This window comes from Dendrobates tinctorius, unplaced genomic scaffold (genome assembly GCF_039654945.1).
Source record: "Dendrobates tinctorius isolate UK_male_01 unplaced genomic scaffold, ASM3965494v1 ptg000036l, whole genome shotgun sequence".
In the NCBI taxonomy this organism is placed as follows: Eukaryota; Metazoa; Chordata; class Amphibia; order Anura; family Dendrobatidae; genus Dendrobates; species Dendrobates tinctorius.
Genome location: NW_027361704.1, coordinates 19,987,747 through 20,005,879, shown reverse-complemented (window position 1 = coordinate 20,005,879; position 18,133 = coordinate 19,987,747). Strand labels below are relative to the sequence as shown.

Here is an 18,133-nt window from a genome sequence, read left to right as displayed (position 1 = left end):
CAGGAATTTAAGGATGATCTAAAAAGGTAAAATTCTTAACCATGTGATCTTTCAAGTCAAAAACATGAGAAAATTTGTGTAGTATAAATTGCAATTGTGAATCGAGCTGCTTATTGATACGGCTCAGCAAGTTAAAGTGGTTTTCACCTTTAATAAAAGTGGTCACAAAACACATGTCTAAAACAGAGCAGGTATTCCTTGTCCTAGGAACCAGTACTGGCTGTCCGCCACTGCTCTGGTCTCTGCATTATGGCTGCGGTGGGGGTGTCACGACTACAGCTCACAGCCAGTCACCAAGCTCAGTGGCTCTGCAGATGTAGATGGTGGGAGTTTCTAAACTCAGTGGTGAAGTCGTAACATCACTACTGTAGTAAAACAGAGACCTGAGCAGTGGCAAAGAGCTGGCACTAGCCTCCGGGGAGGGAGAGTAACTGCTGCCTTTTACATGCACTCCGGGACTAGTTTTGTTACAGTGGAATGCCCCTTTATATGCATTTATTTTGCTAAAAACAACATGATGAATGTGATAGTAAGGCAGTGTTTACATAGATAAAATATGACATGAAAGAAGCAACTGCATTTTAAATAAGTGAAAAAGAAACACCTCACCGTAAAGAAATCTTAGCTGTTCCTACTTTGGGCTTTTCTTCCCACTTGTTGAGCAGCAATGAACAATTTTTCATTCTAGGCGTGTTAATTTCACAGTTAACTTCTTGGCTTCCATTGTGAACTTGGACTTTACTGTTGCAATTATTGGGATCCAAGATGACAAAGTCACAGATAACCCCTCCAGCAGCTTCTAGATTTTCATCATCCATATCTTTAGCAGATTTTTGCCGCGCTTTAGACATATGCTGGTCAGGGGCAATGAGCTGCATGTCTGAAGGGAGGTCTTTGATTTTGCTTTTTTTATTTTTCTGATTAGCGATTGGTGTAATTATTACATTACTCCTTTTGCCAAACACATTTGTAAACGTAGTCGACGTTGCAGAGATGCCAATTGTAGTCATTGTCGTTGCACTTGGTGGCTCTAGGGGAACGTCATCCTCCTCTATAGTAAGAAAAATAAAGTGAGCGCAATTAACTGAAAGTTGTGCTGGAGGGTTCTCTTTCTCCAGATCTGACATGGGGCATGGAGAAAGCACTGAGATAGTAGGTGTGCAACAGCAGGTATATCATGCATGAGCCCCATTTGGTTTTTTAGGACACGCACACACAATTCTTGCTGAGCGGATAGTTACCTCAACAACCAGGGTGTCCAACGTGCAATTGGGTCTCTCCTCTCCCCATGTCAGGTGAGCAGAAAGAAAACACCTGCCTAAATTTTCAGCTAATATTCTTTTGTGCAAGATTACAATAATCCCAATTTGCTATAAAAAATCACAGAATATATTGACATTATATTATTAAGTGTAGTAATTCACAACATACCTACAAAACATTTGATAAACCCTACTGCTAGCAAGCTCGGACAAACCTTATTTGGTGGCGCCAAACAGATTTGAGATATGAAATGGTTAAAATATCTGTTTACACAAAAAGCGTAAATCCTCATTATCGTGATTCAGGAGCGTGCACTTCCGGGTGGGAGAGCAGGGGGCTCTGTGAACTTAAAGACTGAGTGTGGACCAGTATCACAGTCGCACGCACTGCTGGTCTGAAATGTATGCGCTTTCATGTTGCAAGCAGAGGCAGCTTTGTGTCTTATATCATAGTAATGGCATGATCCAGCGATCGGGAGCACTTCTGCGCAGTACTTCCTTCCACGCTTTATAGTGCAGGAAGAGCACACTTCTTGCACAGGAGACCTATGCAGCGAGTAATACACAATGGAATATCCCCCTGCTTGAGAGGTAAATTGCAGTTTTTTTCAAGCGCTTTGCAATTTTACGCATTTATCAAGGTGCGACAACCCCTATAAAGAGAAACTTACACAATTTAATCAAGTACCTCCCCCAATTGCTGCTGCTCAACCGACTCTTAAACCGCTCTTTGTTTTCCCTGTGACCTTCTGTAACAGAGTTACACACCCGAAAATAAAGGTGCAAATTTTCACTTTAACAACTGGGCGTATACCACAGATCTTTTGAGGCACTCAGCTGTGTTTTGATTGGCTTGCTTTTTCCTCTAAAGCCAATCCCTAGAGAAGACCTGTGTTATACACCCAGATAAATGGAAAACTTACACCATTATAAACTTTTGAGGGGGCAGAACTTTGGAACGGAGGGGCAAAGAAGAAAGATTAAGTAAAAAATAATCAAGTGAAAGGCCCTCTTTCCGAAGATCATTAAGTGTCTTAGGCTGGTTTCACATTAGCGGTTCTTTGCGCAGCGCATTGTGCGCATGTGTCATGCGTACCTATGTTTAACATGGCGTACGCATGGTCTTGCGTTTGCATGCGTTCGTCTGCGTTTTCGTGCGCATGTGTTTTTTCAAGGTGTGCGTCTAGACGCGCCAGACGCAACATGTTTGCATTTTTGGGTCCGCCCAAAGGCGTCAAAAAAAGGCATTTGCGCACGGAATGCATCATAACAACTCATTACAGTCTATGGGAACGCAGGCGTGTGCATGGACATGCGTACGCCTGTTTGCGTACGCATGCGTTTTACGAGTCAACAAGTGTAGACACTGGTTGAACACCTAGAGAACGAATGCGCATAAAAAACGTAAACGCATGCAAAAGCGCATGATGCGTTTTTGCATGCGTTTCTACTTGCGCACGATGCGCTGCACACAGACGCAAATGTGAAAGTAGCCTTAGCGAAGGCAGCTTCTTTACAGAGGCTTCAAGAGAACAGCTTGTATAAGAGTGCAGTCTGTGAGGGGGAAAAAAAAATAAGAAAAATACAGCACTTTTAGAAGTGTTATTCAATGAGGCAGTACAGATGAACAATTTTTTTTTTTTCCACACACCAAATTTGCATGTGGGGAGTGAGGAAAAATTGCAGAATTCAAAATTAGAGGAGACTCAGCCATTCAAATATATGGGTGCGTTAAAAAAAAAAAAAAAAAAAAAAAATTGGTTAGCATACAATATATCATCCAATATTTATGGATAAATTACAATTCTGTGGCATAGGAAACCGTAAATGGTCTTATGAATTATTAAAGCACCACTCCAGCAGTTTTTTTTTGTTCAGCGCTGGAGTGGAGCTTTAAATCCTGAGAGAAGCTTCTGCCTGGCGGGAAGTCAGACGCTGTCACAAGCTCTCAATGCAAGTCTATGAGAGCCAGAAGGTTGGCCTGAAGAAGGCTCTCAGACTTGTATTTTAAAGTGACCTCTGCGCAGCAACATGAAACACTAGCAGCCGGCAGACCACTTTTTGCAGGAGGCTGTATGAGATCAACGCTGGAAAATGATGATGCAGCAGCTGAGTATGAGATGGGGCAGGGGAACTAAATTTAAAACAACTCCAGGGGTTCAATTAAAAAAAAAAAAAAAAAAAAAAAGCAAAGGTGGTGCTGTAATAGTTGCAGCTGTAAAAAACGGACTGCACACGGATGGCTAGTGAGAAAAATTCTCACTTTTATGGATGAAACTCTGAACAACTTTTTATAAGTTTCTATGGACCTACTTGAATAGTGGTTTTCACAAGACCAAGTATAACATTAGAAGGGGTGAAGTGAGCATCACTTTTTTTCTATTTTCCTAATCATGTAACTTTTTTTTTTTTTTTTTTTAATTTAGATTTGAGTTGTATATTTGAGCCCCAAGTCATATCATGATGAATACTCGGACAACAGCTAAATATTTTGCAATGTGTCATTCACGCTTACAATTTTGGACTTAAAAAAAGAGGTTGTCCAGTACCCCTGCAGTCAATCAGCAGCTGCAGATGTCCCGTGATTAGGTGGTAACAGGGGTGACAACATCACTAGGAAGGGCCGCTGAGGAAGATGAGTAGATTGTTTTCTATGGTAAATGGGGTCCTGAAGTGATTGAGCAGAGTTTGATCATCCATGTAAGACTTCCAAAAGATTGCATGGATGAAATTGGGAACAGTTTGAAAAAGTTTCTGCTAAAGGTGGGCGCACCACAAAACACAGCACAATTATTGGGAACAATTTAAGGGGAATCTGCCAGTAGGATCAGCCCTCATAAGCAGTCTATACGGGCATGTAGGTCACAGGAAGATGAATAAAAGGATACCTCGATTTCTGCGACCTGGTATCTTATTCCAGAGAAATCCACTCAACTCTTCAGCAAACATTAAAAATACCGTCTCATAAGAAAACCTCACCCTCACCGCTGTGGGCATCTTCAACACCCAGCTCACACGTCTCTGAAAGTTTACAGTCATCATCTTCAAGTTTCTTTTTTTGCTCTTCCTTCTTTTTTTTCCTTTTCTCTTTTCGTTTCTCTCTTTTAGCAGCAAGAGCTTGTTTGCGACTTTCTTCTCTTGACTGATTGTATTGCAACAAGAAAAGAATAAATCATTTACTGTATTAAACTTAATTATTTCGATACATTACATTAAAGCCAATTTATGTACATAACTATTTAATGGTCATTTTCCTCATCCTTCCGACATACTGGCCCATTTTCTGGGTTAACTTCCTGTAGAAGCTCTTCATGTCCCGACTACTCCAGCAGCATATATCCATTTCCTTTCCCAGGCTCAGTAGAAATTTCTGCTCTCACTCTGTGGCTGCAGACTGCTGAATCGTGATAGCATGCAATGCACATATATAGTCAGCACTCCCCCTTTTAGCTCCGCTGGAGTGGGTGGTCACATGACTACAAGATTCTCATCCGCTTCACTCAATGCTGCTTCTGCAGTCACTACAGTCCGCAGTCTAACAGGTTCTTACGACTTTGGGCTTTTAAACTATAGCTTTATTAGTAGAAGCCAGAATCTGGCAGATTGCTTTCCAGTCCAGTGGATGAAATGACATGTTTAAACAAATTTTCACTTTTCTTTGTGAAGTTTCCAAGATCATTTTTAGGGAGTAGTGGAAATATGGGAATACAATGGGGGCAACAATTAAAAAGCAGTAGGATAGCAACAGTAGAGTAACTGCCATCATACGACATGGTCGCATATGCCCCACAGCACTCCCCTGATGAGTATTAACGAAACGTGTTGGGGCACGGAGGAGTGTCCACCATCCCATACCTTTAGGAAGGACGAGGCTTTTGAGTGATATATATCGCCTTCTGTTTTTGGTGAGACCTTTCCATATCTTTCTATGCCATATCATGAAGGTAGCCTCAATATGGCAACTATGTATGGTGGTCATAGGATTCTAGACCCCACTCACCATAGGCTACACTAAGGGTATGTGTAACTACATTATTAAGTACAATCTTGGTTATTATGACATACTACCTAGTCTGCAAATGTATCTGTCTTTGCATACAAGTCGAGATTGACCTTTTTTACTTCTTATGTTAATCTGACTGGATTTGGCACTATATAAGATATATAGGTACTCTTGCACACAGTGTGGTAAAAAATGCATGTCAATCTGAGCCCCCCGACTCGCCTCTGATGTGTTTATATATTCCTGTAATAGAGGTATTGTGTGTGGAGTATACCAGTTGTCAGGAGTGTTTATTTATGTAGTTACTGGGTACACTAAGGGAATGTTTCCACGGTCAGTAAAAGCTGCGGATTGGACACATCGTACAGCTGCAGCGTCCAATTCTCAGCGGCGAGATGTTACAGCATAGTGGAGGGGACTCTATAAAATCCCATCTCCACTATGCGTGCAGGGACACCCGCGGCTTCCCTGCGTAACCGAACACGTAGCGCGCCTTTCTAGACCGCAACATGTCTATTTATCTTGCGGAGACGCTTAGTCTCCACAAAATAAACATCACAGTCCAGTGTATAGGATGCGGTGAATCCGCATGATCCAATGAAAACAGGCGGAATTCACTGTCAATACAAAAGCCGGCAGCGCTTTGGACGGAGCTGCGTCCAAAGCGCTGCCAATAATGAACGTGGAATCATACTCTAAAAGGTCCCCTGGGGTCTTACCATCGATTAGACTACTACATATCTACAGTGTATACCACATGATTTGCATTGTTTGTCCTTGCACCCTGCACTTTGGTTTTGTGAAGTAACATTTTAGTAGCAGCAGTAGTGTAATCTACATTCTTGTACCATCTGCATCAAGTGTGATCTGTTACCTTTTCCAGGTCAAGCTCCTTCAGCAGAATGCTGGCATTTTTATTTGCCTCTGCAGCCTGCTGGTCTTTTGCTTTAACGATTGTTTCCATGCACTGATGACATTTCTTCAAAAGATCCTGGAATATACAATAATGAGACTTAATGTACATTAACATAGGAAAACTAATAAATATACTGCATAGCTGGCAAAAATTAAGAGACCACTGCAAAAGTTTCAGTTTGCAAGTTTGTTTGTCTGATTTTTCTCTTTATATGTATATTGGAGTAAAATGTAAATTGCTCTTTTATTCTATAAACTACTGACATGTCTTCAAATTTCAATGCGCTAAATTTTGTATTTATTTTCAGAAAATGAGAAATGGTCAAAATAACTAAAAAATGCAGTGCTTGCAGACCTCAAATAATGCTAAGAAAACAAGTTCATAACCATACAGAAACAACAATACTAATGTAGGAAGAGTTCAGAAATCAATATTTTGTGGAATAACCATGATTTTTAATCACCGCGTCTTGGCAAGCTTTCCACCAGTCTTTCACACTGCTTTTGGGTGACCTTATGCCACTTCCTGGTACTAAAATTTAAGCAGTTCTTTGCTTGATGTCTTGTGACTATCCATTTTCCTCTATATTACATTCCAGAGGTTTTCAATGGGGTTCAGGTCTGGAGACTGGTCTGGCCATGAAAGGGATTTGATGTGGTGGTCCTTCATCCACACATTGATTGATCTAGCTGTGTGGCATGGTGCATTGTCCTGCTGGAAAAAGACAGTCCTCAGTTGGGGAAAATTGCCTGAGCAGAAGGAATCAATTTTCCAGGATAACCTTGTATGCGGCTTGATTCATACGTCCTTCGCAAAGATTAACCTGCCCAATTCCAGCCTTTCTGAAGCATCCTCAGACCACCACTGATCCTCCACCAAATTTCACAGTGGGTGCAAGACACTGTGGCTTGTACGCCTCTCCAGGTGTCCTTCTAACCATTAGACGACCTGTTAGGCAAAGCTGAAAATTAGACTCATCAGAGAAGACTACCTTACTACAGTCCTCTATGGTCCAATCCTTATGGTCTTTGGCAAACTTCAGCCTGGCTCTCCTTTGTGTCTCATTGATTAAAGGCTTTTTTTCTAGCTTTACATGACTTGAGCCCTGCCTCTAGGAGCCTGTTACGAACGGTTCTTCCCGTGCACTTCACCCCAGCTGCAAGTTGCCATTCCTTTTGTAGGTCACTTGACGTCATCCTGCGGTTGCTGAGTGACATTCGAATAATATGACGGTCATCCCGCTCAGTGGAGAGTCATTTTCGCCCTCTGCCGGACTGTAGCTTTTTTGTCCCCAATATCTGCTGCTTTGACCTTGCTGTAATGGCCTGCCGTCTTAGAAATTTTAAGGATGGAGGCAACATGACTCTCATTGTATCCATCTGCTAGTAAAGCCTGAAATGAGCCCTTTTCCTCACTCAAGACTTTTCTTTTCATCTCCTTTGGCATGGTTAAAAGTTATTTTTTTATTCTTATTACTTTTAGGATATTACTAGCACTTGTTTTGCCATTCAGCTTGTCCTATTGCAAGAGGATTGTGAACACCACAGCAGGGTTTTTTTTATACTTTCCTTCATTAAATAAGATTTGGTTCAGGCGATCACCTAATCAGAAGCACATTAAGTAGAATGAGATGTCCTCTGGTTGGAATGGCTGTCAGACATGTAGAAAAGATGATTTTTATAAAACTGTGCAGTGGTCTCATTTTTTGCTAGAGATGTATGAAAGACCTTGTGTTATGGTAGCTGTGCAAGCTCCATACCATATATACACCTAGTAAATTCAGTTCAATCCTCCAAGGTGACATCTTATGTAATGTAATCCATAGCACACCTACCCTTAATGAGAGAAGTACACCAAGTACATATGGGTTGAACTCTGATGCCATTTTTAAGTGCAGTCTATAAGACAAGGTAAAGTCGTGGACTTGCATGGCTGATGATGTGTAATAGATCTTAGATGCTGCCTAATTCACTCCCTGTACAAGACTGGCATTTTCGACTTTAGGACTATCCAACACCACCCCAGAGATGCTTCCTCACACACACTCTGTACTCCCACATCACCTACTGGAGTGTCAGGACCAAGGCAGGTAGCAGTGAAGGCCTTGTGACAGTCGTGGCCAAACTCACACCTCCATCCCCCCAATCTTTAACCTGAACTCTGCACAGCCCGATCGAGCCCTGAACAAGTCTACACTGCGGGAGCTAGTGTCCCCCTGACATCATGGAGAGATGTCTGCCTCCATTTGTGCTCATGCGGACCTAAAGTACCACCAGTAGAGACTTTCTTTACTTGGTCTTCAAGAGCCTATTTGTTGCACATCATGGGCACAGTTGGTAAACAAGGGCTCTTGCTAGACTGTTACCTACTGAATTTGCCTGACTTATCTGGCTGCTGTTCTGTAACCTGGAAGGTCTATTCCATCTGAAATTGCATCCAGCCCAAGTATACACTGTGCCCTGCTGGCATCTAGAGACACTGCTCTGTTACTGCACTTTGCATATTTCACATCTAAGGCTATGTGCACACGCTGCAGATTGGTCTGCGGATTTGTATCTGCGGAACCGCAGGTAAAACTGCAGGTAAAATGACCTGCGGTTTTACCTGCAGATTGGCCTGCGGTTTATCACCTCTACAATGGAGGAGATGGTAAACTGCAGCAGAATCCGCAGAAAAGAAGGGACATGTCATTTTTCTGCGGATTCAAAACCGCAGCTTTTCCGCAGTTAAAAATCCACAGCATGTGCACAGCAGAATGTAAATCCCACAGACTTACACTGTACTGTACACTGTCTGCAGAACTGCTGCAGATCCGCAGCGGCCAAAACCGCAGCGTGTGCACAAAGGCAGGCTGATATTTTAGTACTATTACTGGGTTTGCAGTGTAACACATCTTTAGAAAGGCACAGAAGTACTGCAAAAGATGTTAGTTCTGTGCTCAGATCTTTGTCCCCTTCATCATACATAAGGGAAAACTCCCATCAAAGGTTGGCCATCCGAGGAAGCCAACGCAAAACAGCATTGGGGCTGCGTGTTCCGGGATCCTTAGAGAGGGACTGTGGGTAAGAGTGGAATTTTGCTACTTCATTGAGAAGACAATATTTTCTGGATATTTTATTACTATTTAACAGCAGGTTAGGCAGCCATTAGGGTTACAAAGAGAAATTTCCCTATTTTTTGTTTGCACTTTACCATTAACCTTTTTGGTTAATATTACTTGTTTACATGTCGACATATGCATATACAGTGCTGTCAAAAATTAAGAGACCACTGTCAAATGTTCAGTCTGTCTGATTTTTCTCTTTATAGGTATTATTTTTGAGTAAAATGTAAATTGTTCTTTAAGTCTATAAACTTCTGACGCCTCCAAATTTCCAAGCAATACATTTTGTATTTTTTTTCTGAAGAAAAAATGGTCTAAACAAAAAAAAACAAAACAGCGCTTTCAGACCTCAAATCTACTATATAATCGTCTAATTCTGTCTGTCTGTCACGGAAATCCCGCGGCAATGATTGGGTCGCAGCCGGCCGGGCTCGACCAATCAGCGCATTCGAGGGACACGCCTCAGTTGGCAGATCTGTGGAGTGGAGAGAGAGACTCTAGAATACTCGATGCGTTAGAATCGGGCCACCATCTAGTATTGAATAATCATTTAGAGATAACAATACTAATGTTTTAACTTAGGAAGCGTTCTGAAATCAATATTTTGTGGAATAACCATGATTTTTAAAAAACGGCTTTCGGGCATCTTGGCATGCTTGCCACCAGTCTTTCACACTAATTCTGGTGCAAAAATGTAAGCAGTTCTTTGTTTTATGGCTTGTGACTATCCATCATCCTCTTGATTACATTCCAAATGTTTTCAATGGGGCTCAGGTCTGGAGAATGGGCTGCCCATGACAGGGTTTTCATGTGGTGGTCTCTTAATTTTTGCCAGAGCTGTATGTTGTATTATAAAAACTATTTTACTACCCATTAACCCACTTATTTACAACAGGACTTTTCAATAACTCTTAGTGAGCATATCTTTTTGTGGTGCTCCGATTACATATTCATCTGTATGGCTTATGGCAGGTCGCTGATCCATTAGTGACTTGCCCCCTATTTTAAATACTATATATATTCTGGTTTTGGAAAATAAATTACATTTACCGTGGCGGTGCCTGCACTGTAGCATGATCAGATCTATAATAAGTATATATTTTTTTTTTATTTCGTCATATAAATTTCTTTAGGAAAAAAAGCTAATTATGCAAACTATTACCAGTATTATGCAGCACCCCGAAACACAGTGTCTGCAAATTGAGATTCTGGCTTGGCTTTTATCCTAAGTCATGTAACAAGGCTCGTTAAAAGGTCGACATTGACTTTTAGGATTGCTACTTCCAATAGGTGGCACTAGAGTTCTAGTCCTCTAAGCATTGCGGCTTTAAGTCTCCTCATCTCGACATGCTTAGCATGTCATTCTCCACAAGGAGAAATGATACTTCTTGGATTTAGGGGAAAAAAAAAAAAAAAAAATCATCCTCTAAATGGCACCGGCAGCTCCTGCGCAGTAGCACAATGCTTAACACGATAAAGGCTATTATGCCAGCACCATTTTGCTAGAGGGAAAAAAAGGTCTCCACAAAGATGGTGCCAGCATGATAAATGTAATTTAAAAAAAATAAATAAAACAAAAACAATAAGATATACAGTATGTAAAATAGGGGTCATGTCACTGAGGGATCAGTGACCTGTCAGAAGCCATCAGCATGAATACCTAATTAGAGCACCACATGAAGACCCCCCACACAGGCCGCCCCGGAGCACGAATATATCATGAACTCAAAACTGAAAATAAAAATTAAAAAACAATTACAAGAGGGATTACATCAACCAAGGTATCACTTTAAACGGTATACTGGAGCCGACCTGACACTGTAGGTTACTGAGAGCAATCCTGCTGACAAGTTCGCTTTAATGTCCGAATCGGTCCCGATAGCCGCAGTGAGTGGCACCATTGAAAATGCAAACAAGATGGGATACCCTTGCCTTGTTTAGCTCTATGTGGAATGGAAAAGATCTATACCCAACATACTGCACAATCACAGTAGGATTTGTGTAGAGAGCAAAGCCCCAATTCAGAAAGTTTATTTTAAAACCCGATTTTTGAAGCGTACAATATGTGTAATTCCACAATAAGGAAAATGCTTTAGAAATATCTTGGGAGTAACAACAAGGGTGAAGTGTGGCAAATGGACAACTATTATCACAAGATGTTGCGGGATGAAGCCCATTTGATCTCTATGTATTAGAGGAAAAAGTTGTATATTAGCTAGGATTTTCGCCAAGAGCTTAATATCAATATTCGTTGGCAGAATTTATTTACATCTATTCGGTTTGGGCACCATGACTGCCTGAGCTGGTGTAGAGAATGAATTGAGAGAGGAATCAGACTTGAGATGATTAGAGTCACTAGATGTGGCCTAAGGGGGTAAAAAATGAATTGGAAGGATTTAGATATCATCTGTGTTATGCTAAAACTAGGAGTGCTAAATCTGTAGAGGATTTTGTTTACCTCTGCCCAACCCCAGCACATAGAGGTAAGAAAAATGAATGGCATACTACCAAATAGAAACCCTATGGCTATAGGCAATATAACAGTGCTGTTCCACTCTGTACATTGCTTAGGTCTGGCAGATACTGAAGCGGATAAGAGTGGGACCCCCAACAAACATCTGCACGTAGGTCATGAATATGTGAGGCAGTAGGCATGTCCTTTATTCATTTGACATGTTTGGTCACAACTTGAAGCTAAAAAGGTTGTAAAGTATAGAAGTTGAGGCATGGGAACTCAAAATATAGGATGGGGTGGTGGGATCCTGCAGTTCTCAGTGCTGCATCTGCATTATCTCTCTAATGCAATAGATGTCTTCACAAACCACATTTATTTTTTTGTTCTTTTTATAACAAAAGGGTGGACACTATTTGCAATTTCCTGGCATTTTTACATGAGCCCATCTTTGTGTACCATTAATTTCTGTTACCATGACGTAATCTGTTAAACGAAGTTGCTACTTCCATACACTCCCTTTATAACAGTGTTACTTTAATCTGTTCCATACATGTGTATTAAAAAGAATGCAGACAGGATATCATAAAAATGAACATCAGAAAACTTTCAACAATATTTGTACAGTTCCTACAACCCAATTGATCACAGAAATACTCACCTTATCAGTTATTGTTGCAATGTATCGCATGCACTCAATATCAGATGGAAACTGATTCACTTCCTTTACCAAGAACTGTACAACTTTTAGATGACCCTTTTGAAATAGAAAAAAAAAAAAAAAAAAGATCTGTAAATCTAAAAGAAAAAAAAAAAAACAACCCTCAAAGCTATTAAATCTTTTACAAGCTCTCAATGAGCATCCTAACTTGGAAAACACTCAAAGACCTTGCTCCATGAGTTCCAATTGCAGGTTGACGACGGACGGTGGAGACGTCACTAAGAGTATCACCTACAGCATTTAAGTATAATGCTGATAGTGACACCTTTTATGATTGTAGATTTTTTAAATTTGATTTTTCTTTACATGACTATTGGGGCCAATGTTAAAGGGAGGGAAGAGAGTGCCAGCTTTGCTGAGCTACGATGCAATAAATGAGGAATACGATGGTTCAGAGTAAGCGCTGACCAACGTTCAAAGGTACAACCACACACAAAGGTGAAGCACGAATGCAGTTTATTATGTCAACCTGTTTCAAGGTTTTTAAACTTAATCAGGACTAAACCATAATGAAACCTTGAAACGCGCTGACAAACCGCATTCATGCTTCACCTTCGTGTGTGATTTTTACCTTTGAACCAATGTATTCCTCATTTATAGCAACAATACTCATTGGTGGTCCTGCTGCAGCCTTTACATGCTTCTATAGGAGTTGTGACTGTCCCAACCCCATCAAGTAAGCATACCCACAATATTTTATACCCCTTGGTAATCAGGTGAGACCCTATTTGTGCTTTTTGGTTGCTCCAGTTTTACCATTTATCTTTCCTGAGCTGTTAGCATTTAGAAATATGCTTTAGAACAGAGATTACAGATAGTATGTGCCTAGTAAGAAGCAGATCATGCATGTAGATGGCTGTTGGATAAAACAAACCTTTGGCCAATGGATAACTCACTTGACTCGCCCACAAACAAAAGTTTGGCCATTTATGTGTTTTCAGTGGGGTGTGAGGTGGATATGGTGTGTGGGGGAGCCATCAACTGGAGACCACAGATGTTGGGCAGTGAACTGTCCTACTCATTTTCCCCCATCATTGAGACATCAAGGTAGTCGGTTGACTCGCCATCAGTTCCTAAACTTTAAAGCGGAACTCGAGGGAGATGTTCAAATTCTGCCTAAAGGCCCCGACTCACTAAGCGACTTACCAGCGATCCTGACACAGATATCAAGGTGTCAGGATCGCTAGTAAGCTGTCACACAGACAGCTTCACCAGCGATCAGCACAGCGATGCCGAGCGCCCGGCATCGCTGACCATCCTGTAAAAAATAGAATCAAAATAAAAAATATAGTTATTCTCACCTTCCGACGTCGCGTTCAGTCATCCCGCCTCTCTCCACGCTCCGGTCCCAGTGATCCTTTGCATGAATGACCGCGAGATGTCACGGTCTCGCGGGATAACAAAGTCTCGCGGTCATTCGTGCAAAGGATCACTGGGACCGGAGCGTGGAGAGAGGCGGGATGGCTGAACGGGACGTCGGAAGGTGAGAATAACTATATTTTTTATTTTGATTCTATTTTTTTATTTTTTTTATTATTTTTTACACCTGATCGCTGGTCTCCCGCTGTCACACACAGCGATGCGTGCTGGCCAGCGGGAGACCAGCGACCAAAGAAATGTCCAGAGGTTTCTTCCAGCGATCAGCGATACCGGCAGGGGGGCCGCTCGCTGATCGCTGTCACACACAGCGATCTCGCTGGTGAGATCGCTGTAACGTCACAAAAGTTGTGACTCAGCAGCGATCTCGCTACCGAGATTGCTTAGTGAGACGGGGCCTTAATACTTCAGAGGCTCAAATTCCTTGACTGTTCTTACATGCCATTTCATACGATATTGCAGCTACTAAATGTAACCTCACACCACAGCACTGCCCCTGCTGTATTTGAGTACCCTGCCTCCCTTCTGGGATAGTACGTCACAAATTAGGGGCTTGGCTTACTTCTTGCACGTTATGCAAGCCAGCCCATTTACCAAACCTTATCACATGCTGTGGGTGGATTTGATGGCACTACCCTCCAGCTCACTGAGGTCTTGTACGGTCGTGCTTCTTTGTCACATAAGAGCTGTGAAGGAGCATGGTTACAAGCACTGACAAGGTAGTTCTTCCTCCCCGATCCTTCACAGCTTTTATTTGGCACCTCATGGTTCACTCTCCCATTCTCTTGCACCTCTGCCACGCTTCCTGACAAGTCACATACAACCTGTGAGAGATTTGTAGCGAAGTCTTGAAATGACAAAAATATCCCTCTAGTTGCAAATAAGGAGAAAAACGAAAAATTTCAAATCAACATTTGACGCTCACTTTAAAAGACATGCCTAAGTTCTCAAAAGTAAGAATAAATGTTTTACCTTACGAAATGCTGACATTAAAGGAGTTATTTTACGATTATCAGCAGCATCAACATCAGCACCAGCATGAACAAGGAGTTGAACAATGTCAAAATGGCCTCCATTAGCTGCAAGCCAAGTAGGCGTGTTCCCTTTCTTATTTCTCACATCAATATGTGCACCTCTAAAAATAAAAGAAAATTAAAAAGTTAGGCATACTATATTTGGCACAGCAAAAAAAAAACAAAAAAACAAAAAAAAACACAGTAAACATTTTAAATGCATACATTCAAAGTGCCGTAATCATCTGCCGATAGCGCATAAACAACTTTACTGTGGAGGTGGGTAGAGCCAAGAAACATAACCAGTCTATAGACTGTACCTGGCAGTACACCCATTGTAGGGAGCGTCAAAGTTATGTAAATGCCAATTGTGTCCACAGTAAGATGCCCAGGTCATGATGCAACAGTCATAATTTTATCCAAACTGCATTAAGCGGTGTCATTCTTTCAGTGAAATTTCCCATTTCAGAATAAGAAATGTTTCATGATCACCACATCAACAACTACACGAAGAACGTGATGAAATTCTGCAATTTCTGGAGACATCTTTCAGTATTTCGTATGCAGGATTTTATACCCTAACCTAATGGCACGTATATAAAGCTGCTTTAAGGCTTATTAAATCCTTAACTTTTTTGGTAAAATACAAACTACACATTTCTCAGAGAAAAACGTAAACTGTAAGTGTAGTGGGTGGGCATTACACTACCAGCTCTCCTATTCCCTGCCTATATGACTTACAGGCTTCAGTCATCTGTTAGACAGGAGGCAGGCAGTAAGCTGGACATGTTACACCCCCCCGCTCACTGCCCATACTACTCAGTTTACAATTACAAATATGGATTGCTCTAAAACAGCAAAAAGGATTTCTCCAAGAATTGTAAGGATTTACTCAGCCTTAAAGAGCCTTTATAGACACGCCATTAGTTCATCAAGGCGCTGTTGTCACAATTGATGTGGTTATCACATAAGACTTTGCGTGTGTGTAAGGCTCATGCAGTAAATATGTACAATATACATGCAGCAGAGAAACACTAACAATAGATCTACTAACAAGCGCTCATGGATCGAATTGGTAAGATTCCGATGTATTCAAGTCCTTTTATACGGTTTTTACCTCCGTGTAGACCTTTGTATGATTTCCCCTTTTGTAAGCACTGTACATTTTGCATATAAAATTAATACATAATAGGTTTGTTCCTTGCTGCTCTAAAAGTACCCACACACCCTGAAGAGGGCGAGACTAGCTTGGCTGTGTTACCCTGTGATTTCCAGAGTGCAAGAAACATGGAAGAAAAATAGAGGAGTATATTACTACTAGTGGTGTGTGAGCAGGGAAGGGGAATATATACTTCCTGTGCCAGTCAGGACTCATGAGAACTTTGCACAGGAATAAAAAAAAAGCACAGCCTCTATGAGCGCTTCCAATAAAGCCGACAGCACTCACCTACACCACATTTTATATTCCTTTGCAAGAGTGTAAGAAAAGTACTTATGTGCTCGGGAAAACTGGGTTGCGTGTGCTAGTGTGTAAAGCATGTTTGTTGTGGTAAATTCCTGAAGAAGTCATAGGCTTCAAAACGGGTAGAATAAACCACCTGGGTTTTTTCCAATTATATCTGAATTCGTATTGCTATGACAACGCGGATATAATCCACATTACTTTACTAGAAGGATTCTGATAAGGTAACTTGCCGACTTGTGGATCTGCAGCAGCTAATACCTACATGCTTTCAGTCTGCGGCATCAGGTGAGCAGTTCTCTGAAATCAATTGATAATCTGTGGGATAAGACTATTTGCGCTTTTGTTTCTCTCAATTTTATTAATATGCAATGCTAGCAGATGTCAGCTATACTTGTAACTGAAACCCTGCCGTAATGCCCATAATCGGTCCTAGCGCTGATTGTGGGCGTTTAACCTCTCTGATGCTGCTGTCAATAGTGACAGCAACATCAATCGGCTTGCAGAGAGAGGGGGCTCCTTCTATGCTCTGAACGACACAATATTGAGATCATGTTGTGCTGATGGTGTCTATGGTCACCTCAGGCCGAAAGCTGGCTGTGGGGGTAACACGTATGGTGGCCTGAACTCTCCAGCTGAGAGCAGGAACAGACATGCCTCCTGCCTGTGTGCAATTCACTGATTTAATGCCCAGCAATGCAAAAGCACTGCAACATTATGTCCTATTCTGGGACAAGGTTATTAAAAATAAAAAAAATAAAAAGAACAAAAATAAAATTAGTATTAATAAAAACATTAATGTAAAAAAAAAAAAAAGTATACACATAGCCGGCGGTGTCAGTCTTTTTAGGTATGCATCAAAGCACGGTCAGTTTGTGCACTTCTGAAAGGAAGAACATCGCTAAACAGAGGCCAGATATAATCCAGCGTAACCCTGCTGCCTCTGCCATTTTATTGAATGGATCCCTCAGGATTTTCAGCAGAATTGCAATAGAGATTTAGATGGAAACTTCAAAGTAGAAAGTAGGTGCTCACTATAGAGTGCAGGATAAATGTGATCCAAAATGTTATGTAAAATGTTTCAAATAAATGTTTCAACTCAATTCACTAAAAAATCAATCCCCACTCAGGTCAGTCATCTGTTAATTGAAATATGGGTGCTTCCATGATACTTGTAACACAAAAGTGAAATGATCCCAATGATAGGAGGATAGAATCCCTGGCAAAATCCGCCTTTGAGGCAGCAGCCGCTACATTGTGTCCAGCCTTCGTCTCAGCCTGGGTAGCCAAGTCTGTTACAGAATGGGCCAAACAGCTTAGATAGGGTATATTGACCGGGGCACCACCAGCGGAACTGGCGGAGTTCGCAGATCATACCTCTCATGCCGGGAGGTATATGGTATCAGCAGCCCTGGATGCTGCGTCATGCGCAGCTCAAGCATCCAGTAACATGGTAGCCGTCCGACGGACGGTCTGGCTGAAGGCTTGGCAGGCTGATTTGTCCTCAAAGAAATCACTGACCAATCTGCCGTTTCAGGGCACCTGGCTCTTTGGGTCAATGTTAGATCAAATCATTAAGGATGCAATGAGGGGGAAGCTCCCTTCTCCCTCAGGCCAAACCTCGATGTTTTCAAACGTAGGGCTCAGCCCTTTCGCCATACCCCAGCGACAGGCACTTATGCTCAGGTCCCGCAGAGGTCGCAAGCACCGAGAGATTGGAGGAAGGTATAATTTCTTACCACCCTGTCATGGCATTCCCGCAGTTCCAACAGCAGAGCTACCAGGTCAGGGCAGGGCAGAGCCACTTCAGCCTGACTCCAGCAG

At 41.7% G+C, this 18,133-nt stretch overlaps 1 protein-coding gene across 1 annotated transcript in view; it reads right to left on the bottom strand.

Moving 5' to 3' along the window:
* LOC141087894 (ankyrin repeat and KH domain-containing protein 1-like) overlaps window positions 1-18,133 on the bottom strand; it is a 292,502-nt gene that overhangs the window by 34,460 nt on the left and 239,909 nt on the right. The window contains exons 22-26 of the mRNA XM_073573744.1: window positions 14,807-14,969; window positions 12,398-12,493; window positions 6,140-6,256; window positions 4,242-4,404; window positions 610-1,051 (exon numbers count right to left, since the gene is read on the bottom strand). Coding sequence (XP_073429845.1) covers window positions 610-1,051; window positions 4,242-4,404; window positions 6,140-6,256; window positions 12,398-12,493; window positions 14,807-14,969 — 981 coding nt within the window. The remainder of the gene's footprint in view (window positions 1-609; window positions 1,052-4,241; window positions 4,405-6,139; window positions 6,257-12,397; window positions 12,494-14,806; window positions 14,970-18,133) is intronic.